The 17,038-nt window shown below is 40.3% G+C and overlaps 7 protein-coding genes across 10 annotated transcripts; 4 read left to right on the top strand and 3 right to left on the bottom strand.

The window, feature by feature from the left end:
- Positions 1–287: 287 nt before the first annotated feature.
- On the bottom strand, positions 288–3,672 carry LOC115622245 (N-acetylgalactosaminyltransferase 6-like). Of its 2 annotated transcripts, XM_030516142.1 has the most exons (5): positions 3,539–3,672; positions 2,237–3,117; positions 1,410–2,175; positions 1,032–1,285; positions 556–964 (listed from the first exon to the last, which is right to left on the bottom strand). In XM_030516142.1, exons 2-5 carry the CDS (start codon positions 2,842–2,844, stop codon positions 556–558), a joined length of 2,037 nt encoding a protein of 678 aa, XP_030372002.1. In that variant the 5' UTR covers positions 2,845–3,117; positions 3,539–3,672. The 2 variants fall into 2 exon arrangements, with proteins under 2 accessions (XP_030372003.1, XP_030372002.1); XM_030516143.1 differs by lacking the exon at positions 3,539–3,672 and having other exon boundaries at positions 288–964; positions 2,237–2,844.
- Positions 3,673–3,767: 95 nt separating this feature from the next.
- LOC115622831 (28S ribosomal protein S35, mitochondrial) lies at positions 3,768–4,979 on the bottom strand. The gene is made up of 2 exons (XM_030516909.1): positions 4,751–4,979; positions 3,768–4,698 (listed from the first exon to the last, which is right to left on the bottom strand). Exons 1-2 carry the CDS (start codon positions 4,887–4,889, stop codon positions 3,827–3,829), a joined length of 1,011 nt encoding a protein of 336 aa, XP_030372769.1. The 5' UTR covers positions 4,890–4,979; the 3' UTR covers positions 3,768–3,826.
- A 372-nt stretch (positions 4,980–5,351) lies between these two features.
- LOC115622725 (pyridoxal kinase) lies at positions 5,352–6,658 on the top strand. The gene is made up of 3 exons (XM_030516765.1): positions 5,352–5,586; positions 5,666–5,765; positions 5,853–6,658. Exons 1-3 carry the CDS (start codon positions 5,491–5,493, stop codon positions 6,560–6,562), a joined length of 906 nt encoding a protein of 301 aa, XP_030372625.1. The 5' UTR covers positions 5,352–5,490; the 3' UTR covers positions 6,563–6,658.
- A 991-nt stretch (positions 6,659–7,649) lies between these two features.
- On the top strand, positions 7,650–8,233 carry LOC115622916. Its single transcript, XM_030517040.1, has 2 exons — positions 7,650–7,661; positions 7,739–8,233. The coding sequence occupies exon 2, from the start codon at positions 7,822–7,824 to the stop codon at positions 8,185–8,187; it is 366 nt and encodes a 121-aa protein (XP_030372900.1). The 5' UTR covers positions 7,650–7,661; positions 7,739–7,821; the 3' UTR covers positions 8,188–8,233.
- Positions 8,217–13,079, bottom strand: LOC115622914 (kinesin-like protein KIF18A). The gene is made up of 5 exons (XM_030517038.1): positions 12,778–13,079; positions 11,617–12,712; positions 9,417–10,221; positions 8,610–8,741; positions 8,217–8,546 (listed from the first exon to the last, which is right to left on the bottom strand). The coding sequence occupies exons 1-5, from the start codon at positions 13,077–13,079 to the stop codon at positions 8,413–8,415; spliced, it is 2,469 nt and encodes an 822-aa protein (XP_030372898.1). The 3' UTR covers positions 8,217–8,412.
- LOC115622915 (ribosome-recycling factor, mitochondrial) lies at positions 10,716–11,611 on the top strand. The gene has a single exon (XM_030517039.1). The coding sequence runs from the start codon at positions 10,726–10,728 to the stop codon at positions 11,524–11,526; it is 801 nt and encodes a 266-aa protein (XP_030372899.1). The 5' UTR covers positions 10,716–10,725; the 3' UTR covers positions 11,527–11,611.
- Positions 13,080–13,818: 739 nt separating the features above from the next.
- Positions 13,819–16,960, top strand: LOC115622607 (protein FAM76A). Of its 3 annotated transcripts, none has more exons than XM_030516605.1 (6): positions 13,819–13,994; positions 14,427–14,491; positions 14,573–14,686; positions 15,272–15,365; positions 15,719–16,135; positions 16,299–16,960. In XM_030516605.1, the coding sequence occupies exons 1-6, from the start codon at positions 13,908–13,910 to the stop codon at positions 16,698–16,700; spliced, it is 1,179 nt and encodes a 392-aa protein (XP_030372465.1). In that variant the 5' UTR covers positions 13,819–13,907; the 3' UTR covers positions 16,701–16,960. The 3 variants fall into 3 exon arrangements, with proteins under 3 accessions (XP_030372465.1, XP_030372467.1, XP_030372468.1); XM_030516607.1 differs by lacking the exon at positions 13,819–13,994 and adding an exon at positions 14,258–14,311; XM_030516608.1 differs by lacking the exons at positions 13,819–13,994; positions 14,427–14,491; positions 15,272–15,365.
- Positions 16,961–17,038: the final 78 nt, after the last annotated feature.

Genomic DNA, 17,038 nt, shown 5'->3' with positions numbered 1-17,038 from the left:
ATAATACATGCTTCGCACTTTAACATACATGCATACATGCATTTTAATCATCCGTACATCGGAATATGGATGTAAGTATTTCTAAACTAATGGTATCGCTTTATGTACCGAAAATCGAAGTTCTCACTAAAAGTGTTTAAAAGAAACTAGTATTGTTGTGTCTCATTCTTAAAATATAGATGTATGAATAGTATTGCTGTTGATTTGAACTTCATCGTGCTTTAAAAACACGGCTTCGTATACAGAATACAAATTTATTTTAAGGATAGAAATGAAACAAATATTGGTTGGTTGTAAATAAATGCATTTTATATTTTAGACTGCTAAAATTAATTAATGCGGCTACATATGTATAAGTATGTATTTTTAATTGGCAATTGGAATGTGCATTTTGGCCTGCGCATCATTTAATAAATTGGGCCCCTACGTTTTTTCCTAACTAACGTTCCTTACTATCAATTGTGAAATATTTACAACGATAAATACAACATGGTCTCACAACAACTGCCCGCATTGACAATTTAAGTACATGGCAAGTGAAAAAAATTCCAACAACTAAATCTTTAATACCAAATCCTTATTATAGTTCCGAAGCGCTGTGCGATTGAAAAAGCCAAAATTCCACTGCATATATTTATTATTGTTATTGCACTGATTGACGACCAGCTCCTTGTTGTGCGGCAGCATTTCGAGGCAGCGTTTCCCCTCCTTGCCGTGTTTTAGCAGCTTGGCATCGTAATCGTAATACCAATACTGATTGCCTCCTTGATTGTGACAGTCCCACAGCCAAACCGGTGCATTGGCCTCCCATATCTGAACATCGAGGCAATCCTTTTGACGACGCAGCCGCAAGTCCCGATGCCAACTAAGCGCCCAGTACTGCGTACGCTGTGGTCGCTCTAAATTGTCGGCACAGGGATAGAGGCCAACACGATTGTGGCGCTTACGTGAAAGAGTATCCACGCTATGTACAAAAAAGGAAAATATTTAATGTGCTATTTATTGTGAAATTAATTCCAGGTATTCCATACCACATGCTTATATCGCCAATATTTTGTATTGCACCACTAGCATAGTCTGGCGGTTCAATAGGTGGATATGTCTTCATTAGATCAAAGGCCACGTTATCCAAAAACCATTTAAAAGATTTACATTTCAGTCTGGAACGCACAGCTTTCTGCTCAGTGAGATCGCCGGGATTGATTTTATCATATGCGCCATCGGCGTGATCGTAAAGATATTTCTTGTAATCATCCATCCAAACCTCGGCAACACGTTTGTAATTCTAAAAGGAAATTAAAATATGTACATATACATATAAAACGAATCAATTTTATACTATGCCCAATCTTCAGCTCATTTTAAATAGCTTTCAAAACTAGATTTACAATTTTTTATACTTTACGTACCTTTTGCAGATAATTACCCTTGCGAGGACTGGGCATGTGATTTCGGGGTCCCCGATAGATGTGAGCAATACGCGAGCACGGTGCATCATACATCTCTCCGCCACACATCCAAATCTTGAAACTCAATTCATATTGTTCTCCTCCCCAAATATCCAATCCCTCATCATAGCCGCCTAACTCCCAAAAGAACTCCGCAGATATGGCAAACAGTCCACCAGCCATAATTGGACTCTTAAACGGTTCGGTCGGATGCTTCAAATCCTCTGGCAATAAAGGCAAACGTTTGTAGAAGAATTGCCAGTCAAAAGCACCACGTTGCCCCTCGTCCTGTGCTCGATATTGAAACGTTTTGTGATCGATGACGTCAATGAAGGGACACACGGCGGTTCGCTTGTTCCGAGCTATGGGTTCCAACAATGGTGGCAACCAGTTATAATTAGCCTCGACGTGAGAGTCCAGAAAGATAAGAACTTCGGCGGTAGCATTCCGTGCACCCGCAGACCGTGCCCCTATCAGGCCTGTGCGACGCGGCAATCTTAAAACGCGAACATTTTTAAAGTGCTCGACGATATAGTCCTCTAATGGCTTTTTAAGATAATCACGATCACTGAAGTCGTCCACAAGTATAATCTCTTTAAGTAATTCGGGTGGTGACCGATTTATTAAACTATGCACGGAACGCATTAAGACGCTCATGTACTCGTTCCAGAATATGAAAATGACGCTCACCGTTGGCAGATTACTCAGATACAACTTTTTCTGACAACTATAAAATGGATAGGATAGGTAAGATTTCGATTCTTAATTATAACTAGTTTCATTCTCACCCCTTGTGTCTTATATCAGGCACTGAACGGTTCACCGAAATAGAATCGGAGAGTAATGCATTGAACCCATTTTCCAAAGACATTTTTCGCTCCAATTCCTGTGTGGATTCATCCAATTTTTCTGCTTTACCTTGCTCACCAATACCTACACGTTTCGCATCCCGCTCCATGGCCGTATAGTCATGCCAATCCTTTTTTTGCTCATTGGGTGCATCTAATTGAGGAACATTCAATTCCTCCGGCGGCTGCTGCTGATCAATATCATTGTCCGGCCGATTGGCATTGACATCCTCGTCTTCCTCATCGCTGCCGTCGTCAATGGCATTCACCTGATCATCTATATTCGGCTCGGCCTGCAAGTCAGGCCGTACAGCATTCAGTGCGTCCGCTTGCGGTTCAATTAAAGGAAAATTATCACGTTGTTGGTCAATTTTATCATTATTCAATCTTTGACGCTGTTCGGCCGGTTCCGGTTGTATTCCATGATGAACGGGTCTGTTTGTGTATGGAGTCGACGATATCCAACTAGTGATTAGAAGGAACAGAACCAGTGATAAGAGCAACAGAAATGTCGTCTTCACAATCCACTTAAAATTTGGACGACGCATTTTTGCTATTGACTTCGTAATTCCATTCAGCGACACTATCTCCTCATTGCCAACGTGTCTAGTGCGTGCTAGTTATTCCAGCTGCATGAGCGTATTGTTTGCTTCGCTGGTTTGGTTATGGATTGCTTCGCATTACCTTCATCAATGGAATATGTGTGCCAACGCGGCTGTGTTAACTCAGCTGCTTAGGCGCTTAGTTGCTTAGTGTGCTTAGCTTGCTTGCTTGCTTGCTGGTCTCTTCAAATGCAGAAGTGAACTGAAACGTGTGCGTGCCTGAAATCAGCACGGAAATATTCAAGAAAGTCATGTACATGTACAATGACTAAAGTAGACAGCACATTTTACTGATAAGCGACATTGCTGTTGTTGCTGTGAAGTTCAGATAAAAGACGTCTCGGCAAAGAAACATTTTTTCGTTTAACTGCAAGAAATTAAATATCCGGTACCAATGCTAAAAAAAAAGTCCATTATACGACGACTTGAAGCTAACAAGAAAAATTTAATGATACTTATAGAGCACAAACAAATTATAACAAATCTATCTAGAACATATGATTTATATGCATACATATGTATGTATGTACATATGTAGATTTGTATTTGTTTAGCGAAAACTTCATTAAGAACTTCAGCAACAGCGGCAAATCGTTATCAGTAAATAGTATTAACTGTCAGTTGCTGGTCAAGTTCTTACCTTTTTCTTAAGAACTAAATTTTCAGGCACCAGAATTATTGCCTTAAATTAATGTGATAAAATTGTTTAAATTTGAAACATTAATGTTTGTATATTATTGATGTAAACAGGTAATTTTGTATCCACGTTTACTAATCAGTCTTCTAAAAGGGATTGCTACTAATTCTGATGGCATTCACAATGTAACGCATGCGACAGTGCTGCCAATGTCCGAATCAAATTACCGGTCTTTGTGATTTATTTTCATTTATTTAACAAACATAAAGAAACTGGGTTTTACAAAAGTTCTTAATTGGCTACGGGTATGTTAAGCATTTTCAACACTTCCTTCTTATATTTCGCTATATTATACTCGTTTTCGCCCTCGTTTATTAATTGTTCCACAGATTTCGCATAGCCTTGACTCGGCGCCACTTTAGTCTCACCTGCCGCCTCGTTCCAGTTGAGTATGGCCTCGGCCGAAAGCTTGGCCTTGTTGCGTTCAAAGTGATACACTTCCATATCTGCCTCGGATTTGGTTTCCTCCCAGGGTTCAGTTATGAAGGACTCATGATAGCAAGCCGTCAGCAAGTACAAGGCATAATCATAGTTCTGTTTGCGCATTGGGCACCGATCTGCCACAATGGTTAATACGTCTGTCTCCTGATTGTAACGCTCGCCCACAAGTCGCAGAAACTTATCTTTTGCATGTGCATCGAACTTTAATTCGGAGAGCTTAAGCGAAACTGTAACGCGACGTGCCTCCGGATTACGTATTGTGGGCAAACTGTGACAGAAGTCTGTTGTGACGACCTCCACAGGAAAATGATGCTTGCACTTTTCCTCCGTCTCTAGGCCCTTTGGCCAAGGTGTGCAAAATTGTTTAATTGCCTCGCATTGCTGACGTATAGCCGGCGGGGTTAGATGCAAAAAATTTGGTATTTTCATCAACTCCGCATTAGCAAATTTCGAAGGGGCAGCAGCACCGCGTTCCGTGTAGCCCTGGCGTAAGGGCAGTGGAACGCTGGCTGGGTGAAATGAACGTGGTCCGGGCCATGCCGCTGTCCAATCCTGATCCACAGCCATGCGATTGCTTCGCGGTGGTGGAACAGGGTCTCGCTTTATCTCACGTCTCGCAGCAACCTGTTTCTTGACAGCACGCAAGTTCAGCACTCGAAATTCTGAAATCCGTGAACTTTTAAAACTACACAAAGTTCTACCCTTAATGCTTACCTTCATCCTCTTCCACCTCTTGCTGCTGTTGTTGTTGCTGTTGCTGCTGCCCACTAAATAGTCGCAAAGCGGTTCTACTTTGAGTCGCATGGCAATTATGTAAACTGCGCTCCAACCAACGCGTCAAATTTGCAGACATTGTTGTAGTCACACTTTTTGGATTTAAAATCTATGTATTTCTTAAATTGGAAGGACTTTTTATTTAAAACATGTGAAATACCGAGGCTTTTACGTAAACCATGCGCAACTACAAATGTGCCATTCACCATGATATGAAATAAATGAAGAATAAACAGCTGTTCGTATGCACCAAAGTATCGATGCCGAATACACAGAGATCTCATTTGTGCTGATATTGTTTTGAAAAAAGTAAAAAGAGAGAAAGAGTGGGGTAGTTAGTTAATTAAAAGAGTCTAGCTTATGCAAATGGCTTAAATTGGCACCAAGGTCATGACTTTATTGGCCCAAGTAAATCCCTAAAAAGTTATCACTCCAGACTCTTGCTGTTGTGTTTACATGTCTACATCTTATATTGTTGTTTATTGCGCGCCGGTACTTATCAGTAATCTATATTTATATTGCTGCCAACCCAAGTGTAAGTGATAATAACATTGACTATCTAGCATATTGTACAGAAAGAAGTCATGCGAGCTTAGTCGCCAACAATACGTTGAACCGGTTGCAGCAGCGCATTTAATTAAAACAATTGCATTTTTATAAATAAATATAAACTAAGCAATATGGCAACAGACAGCAAACTCAAACGCGTGCTCTCCATTCAGAGTCATGTGGTGCATGGATATGTCGGCAACAAGGTCGCCACATTTCCATTACAGGTGCATATAATATATACATACATAAGTACGTCTATACATACATATGTACATCCATTTTTTGTTTGTAAATTATTTGTAGCTACTTGGATTCGATGTAGATCCCCTGAATTCCGTACAGTTCTCCAACCACACGGGCTATCCATGTTTCAAAGGGCCCGTTTCGAATGAAAAAGAGCTGGGTGTGTGACATTATATATATTATATATATATTGACATTATATTCTATGCGGTACTTTACACATCATTAATAATTTCACAAATTACAGCAACCATTTTTGGTGCCCTCGAGGACAATAGTATCTTGCCACACTACAGCCATTTGCTGACCGGATATATTGGAAATGCACTCTTTTTGCGTCAGTGTGCCGTGATAGTGAAAAAGTTACGTGCGGCGAATCCGAATCTGATCTATGTTTGCGATCCAGTCATGGGTGACAATGGCAGCTTGTATGTGCCCAAAGAGTTACTGCCCATATATCGTGATGAAATTATACCATTGGCCGATATCATAACGCCCAACCAATACGAAGTGGAGCTGATTACCGAAAGGCAAGTGAAAACCGAGGCAGATGTATGGAGTGCTATGGATTGGTTTCATAGTCGCAACATAAACACGGTGGTCATATCTAGCTCCGATATTGGTCAACCGGGTATACTGCGCGCATTCCTGAGCCAAAAGAACGGGCCACGCTCAGCCATCGATATACCCAAGCAGGGTGGCAAAGATCTAATATTCACTGGCACTGGCGATCTATTTGCATCGTTATTCCTTGCCCATAGCTACAAAAATGACAATATCATAGATGCCTTTGAGAAAACAATAGCAACACTCCAGGCCGTCATTAAACATACAGTAAGTGCCCTTCCAAAAGAGGGCGCAGCTGCGAGTGCATTCGATCGCGAATTGAAACTAATACAAAGCAAGAGGGACATCGAGGTGCCCGTAGTGGTGCTTAAAGCGCAGCGCCTTAATTGAACAAAACTTATTCATATAACTGTATCAGATCAGACAATAACAGTTTCATATAAATTGTACCTTAAAGCAAATATACATACATTTATACAATCAGCATATGACGGGTGAATGCGTGGTACGGGTATTTGTTAGTAGAAGGCGTAGAAATGCGCAAAATTATGTACATATATGTACATATATACAAAAGTACATTTTATAATATATAAATCGTCTTTAAGAGAGTCATTTTATCCAACGATCGCTCATTTCGAAATGCTTTCAGAAATTATGGATTAGCCAAGTGGTTCCTGCCCTTCGCCTAATTGCACATTAACAAAGAAATTGCGTCTATGTGAGTGTATGCATGTCTATTCGTGTCTGTGTGAGCATGTTTGCAGTCAACCAAAGCAACAACAGCTGCGGACAGCGCTTGGGCAGCAATTATATTTATGGCTATAAGTTCCTGTTAAATCGGTCTATCATAACGAAACTTGGCATACGGACACATAATCACTAACTGGGGGTATTTGCAAAATTTGAATTGTACATTTCATGTACAGAGTATAGAAATAATATACACACCTATTGGTTTAAATAGTCTAGTTAAGAAAAATTACAACACGTCGTTCAACACTTTATCGGAGATTGAATTGGAATAACAAAAACAGGCATATGATAAGCACGTATGTATATGATAAGCACGTATTGATTGAATTGATGGAAGATTGGATCTGGAAAAGTGCTGGCAGAGCCAAATAACTCAATAGTTTGTTGGACACTTTGATTGAACATGCCTGCATATTCTTAAGCTGCAACAATATAGCTGCCATAACCTGTTGCAGTTGAACGATAATTGCAAGGCAGATACTGATCCCACACTCACATAATTGGATTCAAAACAAGCCCCTATCAGTATTTATATATGTACATATGTATGTATGTACATACATAAACTGCGTTTTCTTCATATTGAACCTCAATGTTTACTGTGTTGTCGTAGTTACTGGATTGATAGACACTTGTTTGTTCGCTAACGTCGACATCTGACATCTGAAAAGAATCACTGAACGCCTAACTAAGTGAGGGTCACGGTCGTGTGCCTGAGTCAAGAGGAATGAAGGTATAAAAGCAATGCAGCTGGAGGTCCAAAGTCAACTGTGTACTCGTAAATAATGAGGCTGATTATTATCTGTGCAGCACTTTGCTTCAGTGTGGGAGCAGGCTCCGATTCAAGCAATGATGTTGCCGTAGAGCAAAAGAACTGGCCACTTAAAGGAGGAATGGAGACGCGCTATACCTTGCTGGCACAGAGCAAGGATTACAACAATCGAGAGCCGGAACTTTCACAGCAGAATACAGAAATCATCAGCAAGCCCTGGCGGCGTTGGGCCTACGGCTATCCGGGAAATTCACAGCCAGCAGTGCCCCCCAACTTAAACCTTCTGGGAGCGCTGATTAACTTGCCCGGCTTACTAATGATTGGCGTTAATTTGGGGGCATTATTGTATCTGCTGCTCGGAATTTTGGGCCTGACGCCTCCACGATCCTGGCCAGCTTCACACCCTCATGATTTTTATCGCAATAATAGACACATTGTTGATGATGATGGTGTTGATGGTGGCAAGGAAACGTCGGTATATTTTTAAAGCGTGTCGCTGAACTTATTCAAAGCAAAAACTTACAAAAAATATATTTCTCAATCAATTAAATTAAATACAAATAATTGCAATTTTGTGTGTTTCGTAACTTGTTTTGTGTAAAGAGGTTAACTTAAACTCTTCAGTTCCCCCAAATGCGTAACACAAAATCAAAACCAAAACAAACGCTTCAGATTATATGTATATATCAATAAATAGCGCGCACTTCAATTTTTATTTCTTGACGCGAAATGAAGCCGCCCGATTAATCCGCACCAGCGGCGCCTCCTTCATGGCCCCTGACCCGATTGTGCCGGCCAAACGGGAGGGCGTCACTTTTCGTGTTAGCGCCGAAGTGCCAGACAGTGCTGCGGAAATATACATTTTCAAATTAGTTTCAAACTAAGGTAGATTGCCACATATATACTCACTTTTGGCTATCAGTGCTCGCGGACTCTTGCGCACATAGTTGGAATTGTGTTTCAGGTTTTCCTTCTGTAGGGCCGCTGCCGCCACGGTGCGTTGAAGACTGTTTGCGGAAAAGTTGTTGGATTTTAATAGCGCTGCAATGTTTCAGAGAGAAATAATGTAAATTAATTGTTTAACCATTAATTATAGATGCATTATGGAGCAGAAATAATTTCAACAACATTTTTCTAAACTAAACTCTAAACTTTTATTTTTTTCGATGATTTAACAGCTTTTTATAAAGTTCCATGCTAGAAGTTGAATAAAAGTCGCTTGTCCTTTGAAAATATTGGTTGGATAAATTGATATGCATCTGTAATGTATCAGAACCTAGTCCATTTGTATACCTTGTACCCAAAAGCTTGAAGGGTTGAGAATCTAGTCCACCCCGTGAAACACCAAGCTTGATATTTAGACTTGTCTTAACCATATGCTAAACGTTTAACGTTATAACAGGAATCCCATAATAAGAGTTCGTTCCTGAGTACATGTATAAGACTCGGCGCTACCATCATCGCTTAAAGCATGATATAAAAAAACCTTGTTTTAAAAATTCTGTAAGAGTGATCTCACATCTAAAAAAAACTTTCAAATACATAAATGTCATAGTGAGGAAATATACATATGTATATAGTTTTCGTTTTTACCTTGTGGTTATATTATATTAGTAGGCATGACTTGAGAAAGTGATTGCATTTAAAATTGAGAATATGTATTTATATGATATTGAATTAGAAATTAGTTTAGTTATTAAGAAAACTTTAGCCCACCTTGTTTTATCTTTTCCTTGTCCTTTACTCCGCTTACATTCTGTTCGGAGAGAATGTCGGCGACAAGGCGATGACTAATATTACGAGACTTTGTAATTGTTGTCGATTTGGGTGCTGTACTAGGTGTCGCGGTGTTAATGACACGGGTTTCGTTTAAATTGCGGGGCTTTTTAAATGGTTGTTCCTCTTCTACGGTGCAACCACCACCACCATCAGAGTCCGTGTCCTCGTAGCTTTCCGTGTCCAGCTCTAGATCTAAATGGTCACCGCTTGTACTACACCTTAAACGCGTGCGTTTCTTGGCAATGCCACTTAAGTTAGCGCCAGCTGCAACTCTTTCCTCGTCTTCTTCCTTGCTCGCTAGCAGGACATCACCATCCTGTGTGGATGTGGAAGATGGTTCATTTTCTGTGAAGCGCACTTTACGTAGCAGTCGCTCGTATAGCATTTGGATTTCTGGCGTCAATTTTTGCGTCTCCTGCAGACTGTCATATGTCTGATGCAGTACCTCACAGGCTGTTCGATAGGATTTACGAAGCTGATTCGAATTTTCGTTCAATTCCATATTGATCGCGCTCAAATGATTGCTATTTATGTTTTGCTTGGACAACTGAACCTCTAGATCTTTGCTGCGCAAATAAATACTTAAGATTTCACGATGCTTTGAGCCCCTGACCTCACGCTTTAGCTTCTCCACATCTTTATATGCATCCTGTAGTTTAGTTCGCCAACGCGGCAATTCTTCTATATGCTGCTCGTATTGAGTCGTCAACTTTGCTATGTAACTTTGAAAGCGCACATAGTCCTGAAAGTAAATAGAAACAAATAGTTACTTATTGTCGATAAGAATTGTAAGCAAATTCAAGTTCAAATTGAATTCATTTTCATTTAAAATAATATCTTTTATACACATTTTTATTGTTTAAGCTTCTTTTCTGGACTGTCCTTAGTTCAAATCGAATTCATTTTCATTTCAAATAATATCTTTTATACACATTTTTATTGTTTAAGCTTCTTATCTTGACTGTCCTTAGCATTTAACTTTTTGCAATACGCTGCAGCACATGAGTACATATGTTCGATACTTATTCTAATTAGATGTACTTGTATGCCACTTTGTCGTACATAAAAAGGGGGTTTCAACTGTTAACATAAACAAATCAAAGATATTTCCAATTCCAAAGTTTCACATTTTAAACGGTCGCTTGCAAAATTCGCGCAGCTTGGCAACACTGCACAATTTACAGCTGTCAAATGAGAGCTCAGCTGTTGCGGCATTTACAGCGATCAGAAAAAATTAAAGTTTGCAATGTTTACAAAAAACCTAAGGCATTTAACGGCATTTATTGTGCCGCAAAATGTTCGCACCTGTGCTTGGCAATTGAAAACAGTGTCCGCGGCGCTGCAACAACAAGTAGCAGCGCAGCCTACAACAACAGCGACGGCCGCACTTTGGTTGCAACAGGCGCGCTGTTATGCAAAAGGCAAGGATAAGAAGAAGGAGAAGAGTGGCAAAGGAAAGCCGGCAAAAGTGGAAATAAATGAGCAGCAACTGCGCGAAATCATCAATTTGGATAGCCTTAATACACAAATGCAAAAGTCGGTGCAGCAAATGAAGGACGACTTCATAAAACATCTATCGTTGCGCTCCACAAGCGGTGCAATAGACACGTTACGCATTAAGGTCGATGGAACGGAGCACGAGTTACAAGAATTGGCGCAAATATCACGCAAGAATCCAAAAACCATCATAGTCAATATGATTGCCTTTCCACAAACCATACCGGATGTCCTCAAGGCACTGGAGAAGAGTGGTATGAACTTAAATCCACAACAGGATGGCACCACGCTCTTCATACCCATACCCAAGGTGACGAAGGAGCATCGTGAAAATCTGTCCAAAAATGCAAAGGCTTTGTTTATCAAATATCGCGACGCCATACGTGATGTACAGAATAGTCAGATACGGAAGCTTAAGAAACAGGCGGATATTGGAAAGGATGACGCATTCGCTGCCCAGAACCAGATCGCTGCCATAGCTGACCAATATATTGCCGAAGCAGACAAGCTGTTGGCCAGCAAGCAAAAGGAACTTTTGGGCGATGCTTAAGACTGAGAATTTACAGCACTCATTTATACACACACATATATGTTTTAGAGTTCCAAATAAAAGCAACACTCGATATTTCTGAAAACTCACCTCCTGAAACAATCGCTGGTCTAGGGAGAGTAACTTGCGATACTCCTCCAAATCCTTTTTCATTGTTTGCCTATAGCTGAGATTCTTAATTCTGCTGCGTATGCCAATAGCATATTCCTGTGTCTTAATCACCGACGCATAGACTGCATCAATCTTGCTATACCATGGCTTCAATGCCTGGGCATCGTAACTCACGATATTATTGTGGGAAGCGGTATCGCGTTCAAATTTCAACAGCTTGGCCTCCATTTGTTTGTTGCGCTCAACAAGTCGCTCGTTCTCCGTCATCACCTCTGTAACTTTCTTCACATAGAACTCCTTCGGCATATTCGTTTTCAACACATTTTGACGCAGAGTTGTGCGTATTTTCTTGGCTCGACTCGCATATTTGAGTGTGTTGTATGTGTCCTCGTATGTGAGTGAACTCATGGATACATTTGCGACCATTAATGTGCGGCAATTTCCGCCTAACGAGTCCTTGAGAATGCGCGTCAAATTGGAATCACGATACGGTATGTGTTTCAATCCATCGGCCAACTTATTTATGCAGTTTCCCAAAGCCAACAGACTTTTATTGATGCTGGCGCCTTCCTTAAACCGCATGCCAATCCCCTTGGTGCTCGCAGCACGCTCACTGCCCGCCAGATCAATCATGGATAGCTTTACGGTGCGTTTCGTGCCTGTTTTTCGATCCGTCATGCGTATGTGAACTTGAAAGATGGCATGGGAACGTGAGCTTTCCGCATTTGCGTCAGTAGGATGCTGGGTCCGATTCGCATTACCGAGCTCTAGCAATCGTAGCAATTCTTCGGCACTGTGAATAGGAGTCAGCACCAGTCCACTGACAACCACACCATTAGAGTCCTCGCGCAACTTGAGGGGACCTGTTTTTGTTAACAGATTCATAACGTGCTCATTGTAAACCTCCAAATAACTGACGCCCACTTCAAATTTACGCACATCTTGTTGGGCCTCAATCTTCTCAAACAGATCCCGCATTGTGAGAAATGTAAGGCCGGGACAACTGTCGCTTCCCAGCATTGTAAACGTTTTACCTGCACCTGTGGCGCCATAAACAAACACCGAACAGTTGTACCTACGCAAGGAAGCATTCATTAACATTTGGTAAATAGAGCGGGTGTGCGCAGGCGCAACACTTACCCGTTGAGTGCCGAATCTACCAGTGGGGCTGTGCATTCTGTGAATATATCTTGGTTGGAATTTTCCGTATCGAAAACACGATCAAAGTCCATAGATAACTTTTTGTTCATACGTTTGGAAATGTCACGGTACTGCTGTTTGGAGCCTTGGAAGAAGAATTCGTCGTCCTCTTCGTCAGGATCAAACAGAAGGGCCGAACTATCCATCACTTTGATAATGCATCTTTGATTCTGCTCCTGCTCACGTTTATTGTATGGCCGTACACGAACCACAACCTTAATATTTGTTTGTTCCGCTGGCATATTTTGAATTTCTCTACTGTTTGTCACTTTTTGCTTAACAATTTCTCTAAAAAAATCATTCAAATCCTCAAGTTCTACCCACAAAAAATTTTCTCGTACAGCCTGGAGTCACGAAACGAGCGTTGTTGTTTGAACTGTTATTTGTCTTGCTGTGCGCATCATTATCCCTGTTTTGCTTTGCGCGCGTCTTTCGCTTTTCGATTGAACTGAACTGTATCGCCAGGGTTGCTTACAAGCCGTTGCCCATCGATGAGACATATCGTGATATTTGATCCACATCGATAACTGTGATTGAGATTTGTAGATTATTTGAAATTGTATTGCATTTATTCATTAATGTGAATACTGTATGGTAGAAGTTTTGTTATCTATACAATAGGTTACTCCAATGCAAACAAGGAAATTTACTTTTAAAAAAAATGAACTGATGATATGTTGCGCCGTACATAATAATTTAGTCCATTTCTATAATTTAACAAAAATTTTAGCAATATTAGTTTTTAAAGTAAGAAGTAAGTAAAGTCAAATGCATAATTTAGTATGTTGAATCTTGACCTGTCGCTCGTCCTAATATTTAATTATTTTATTATTATTTGTAGGAAAGTATCCGTTACTTCTATTACACGTCACTTGTTTAGTACCCAACACAAAGTAGCTTCACCACTGCTTATTTTACTCATCTCTAGTCGCCATTTGCATTCTGCGTCCTTTATTGCTGGCTGCGAAGTGTTTCATTATTGCAAGCGCAGCGCAAACAAGTTACTTAGTTTAATTTAAATACGCAACAGCACAAGAACAAACTCAGACAACACACAAAATATAATTGAAATGAGTGCAAAATTACTATTCGCATGCTCCAAATGCTTTTCGCGTCATCCATTCGAAAATTTATCTACGGGGCAGCAACTTTGCAAGGTGAAAAAATAATGTGTGAAATACATTCATACATACATATACATACCACATATTTGTATTAAATGCAATAAAAAATACATTCCTAATGTGCGCGAATAAATTTAGTGACTGTGTGTGTGTGTGCTTGTGTGTGGAAAAGCAACGACTTGTTTTTTGGCAATGACGCGTCGCTTTATTTGAGAAAAACCGCTGCTGCGCATTTACAAAGTGAAAAGTTGGCAACGGAAGAAGAAGAAGTCAAAACGAAGCGCTAATGGCCAAACAACAGGCGCAGCTAATATAAGTGACTAATGAAAACAATCAGTGTGCTAATATATGTACTGCCTGTATAGTATTTGTAAAATTGTTTACGATACACATAAACACTTGTTATTATTGAATTTGACTTTGCATTCAATTATTGACTTACATTTCCGTTTCGTCTACTCGCAGGGCTGCCGTGGTTCTACCTCAGTTGTTAAATGTACTTACTGCCGATCGGAGTTTCAACCCGCTACGTAAGTGTTATATCCAGTGCTCCAGCTTCATTGCCTTATATGGATGTATGTCTATTTTAATTTGTAATTTCCCTTCCACAGCAAATCACAGAGTGCCTGCAAAAAATGCGAACACTATCTGGGCAAATTTGGGAAGCCCAACGCCTGCGAATGCTGCAAAATTGTGGCCGCCTTCGGTAGTTCCAAGTGCATGAGGTATGTCTCAAAATTTCTCTCTTTCTGAATACTACATTGCGTGTAATTCAACACCGAGACGACTCTAAGCAGTTGTTATTGTTAATATTCTTGTTGTAGTTGGTATTTTCTATGTACAAATTTTTGCACGAGCAACGTGGCAGTGTAATTTGAACGCACAATGTTTATATAAACGACGACATCGTCTATACGTCTCCAGCGAATGAAAAACCTTGAATTACTTAGCAAATGAACAAATTAAATTTTATTTGATGATAAATGTGCTATCTCAGATAGATATATATATATTTATATGTTATGTTTCAACCTTTAAAATATTTTCCACCAGCTCCATTATTTTCTACCATCCAAAATTTGAATTGTGCCTTCAAAGTACCAGAACATTTGCGTGTATATTTTCTTCAGTAGCTTTTGCTTTCGTACAAAAAACCAAAAAAAAATATTCAAATCAAAAATAAAAAGCAAATTATATATTAAAAAAACAACGTCTCTTATGAACGCAAAACATTTTTCTTCTTTTCTTTTCTGCTCCCACGTGTGAAACAATTTTAAAACAAAACAAAATCACACACTTACTGCAAATAGATGCGCCAGCTACGAGGCGAAGTATGGACCGCCAGTACAATGCGATGAGTGCAAGCTGCGATCAGCCTTTGACAGGCGCGACGAGAATAAAAAGGTCAGCGAACGAAAAAAAACTCACAGACTCAACGCCCAAGGACGCAGCACTTCAAATTTAAATAAAAATACCTTTAAGTCAAAACAAATATAATCGAATGTGACGTCAGCAACTCGGAAAGGGTGGCTTTGCGTCCGTGCACCCCTCAGCTCAATATCAATGTCAAGTCGCTGTCGTCGTTTTCGCTGTTGAATGCGTCCGTGCAGGCAGACTGACAGCTCTGAGAATGAAGAATATATGTATATGTATTGCGTTCATAAGAGACGTAGACTTAAGTAGCTTTAAAACAAACGTATTTTAACCCTTGTCGCCGATTGTAAAACTAGACCAAATGTTTTTTCACCTACTTGCAGGTCAATGGTAAACTGCTCTGTTGGCTGTGTACCTGCGCTTATAAACGTGCCCTGTTGAAGGCTCAGCAAGAGGGCCGAATACCCATGACAAAGAAACGACCGCACGAGAAATCGTCGTCCGGTTCCGGGCACAGAGGAGACAGTGCGGCAAAGAAACCCACACGCGCTGACCTTGGGAAGAGTGGTAGCAATGCGGGAGGAGGCGTGACAGCTGTAAGCGGTGCCGGTCTCGATCTGCCCGACAAAATATCCCGAGGTAATGGCGGCAACGGCACAATTGCAGCTCCCGCGGCCATAAACATCGATACAAACTCATCGGACCACGTAGTGGCGATAACACATCTAAAGGAACGGATCGCCAGTCTGGAGAAACGATTGCAGCAAAAAGACAAGGAGCTGCTAGAAAAGGACAAACAGGTGGGTGTCTAAAGCGAATCCATCGAAATTTTTATCCGTTACTATAAAAAACGTGGCGTAACGCATCCTTTTCCCATAATTTACAAATATTTTGGATTTCGATGATGCTTTTAAAAATCAAACGAATTATATTACTAAGTATTAATAATTTTAATAACTACAGTTAACTGAACTGAAGGGCGCCAATTTTGAAAAGGAGAACGAAATGCGAAACAAACTGAGGGAGGTGGATCGATTGCATGACATGAAGGTTGACAACCTGAATCGCAAGATTGCTACCCTGCTTAAAGATTTGGCCGGCATGAAGAAGCTGAACAGCAACAACAAAAAGGGCAGCAACAATTTAACCAAATTGGAAAAGGAAGCTATCAAACGTGAAAATCTATCGCCCAAAGAGGAGGCATCAAGTACGCCAGAGAACAAACCCATTATGTTGGGATCAGACCGCGAACTGGAGAAGGATGAGAAGAGCCAGAGCGGGGAACGAGACGAGGAGCGCAGTGACGACCAGGATCGGGCCAGTGTGCGTTCGCGTTCCGGTTCCAGCAGCCCATCTTCGAATTGAACACATCTATCTACACGAGCACTTTGAGTGTAGTTTTATTGCTTTTTAGTTTGTCGTTTTACAACTGCAACTTTTTGTACTTTTTGCTTTAATTGTATCATAATTTAACAATATTGTTCTTACATCCTTTACGTTATGTTACTTTTCACACATAAAAAAAATTTTTCATATTATTTTTCTCTAATTGTAATTATCAGTTAGCAATTGTAGTTTCAACTATTTGATAAGCTCAAATTAAATAAATGTTTCTTTTTAGTTTATTTAATGTGTATGAACACCACACATACACACAAACACACAAAACGAGCGTTTAAGAAATATATACAAAGTTGAAAACG

This window comes from Scaptodrosophila lebanonensis, unplaced genomic scaffold, assembly GCF_003285725.1.
Source record: "Scaptodrosophila lebanonensis strain 11010-0011.00,11010-0021.00 unplaced genomic scaffold, SlebRS2 tig00000043-arrow-pilon, whole genome shotgun sequence".
NCBI classification, from domain to species: domain Eukaryota; kingdom Metazoa; phylum Arthropoda; class Insecta; order Diptera; family Drosophilidae; genus Scaptodrosophila; species Scaptodrosophila lebanonensis.
This window is presented reverse-complemented; position numbering and strand designations above follow the sequence as displayed.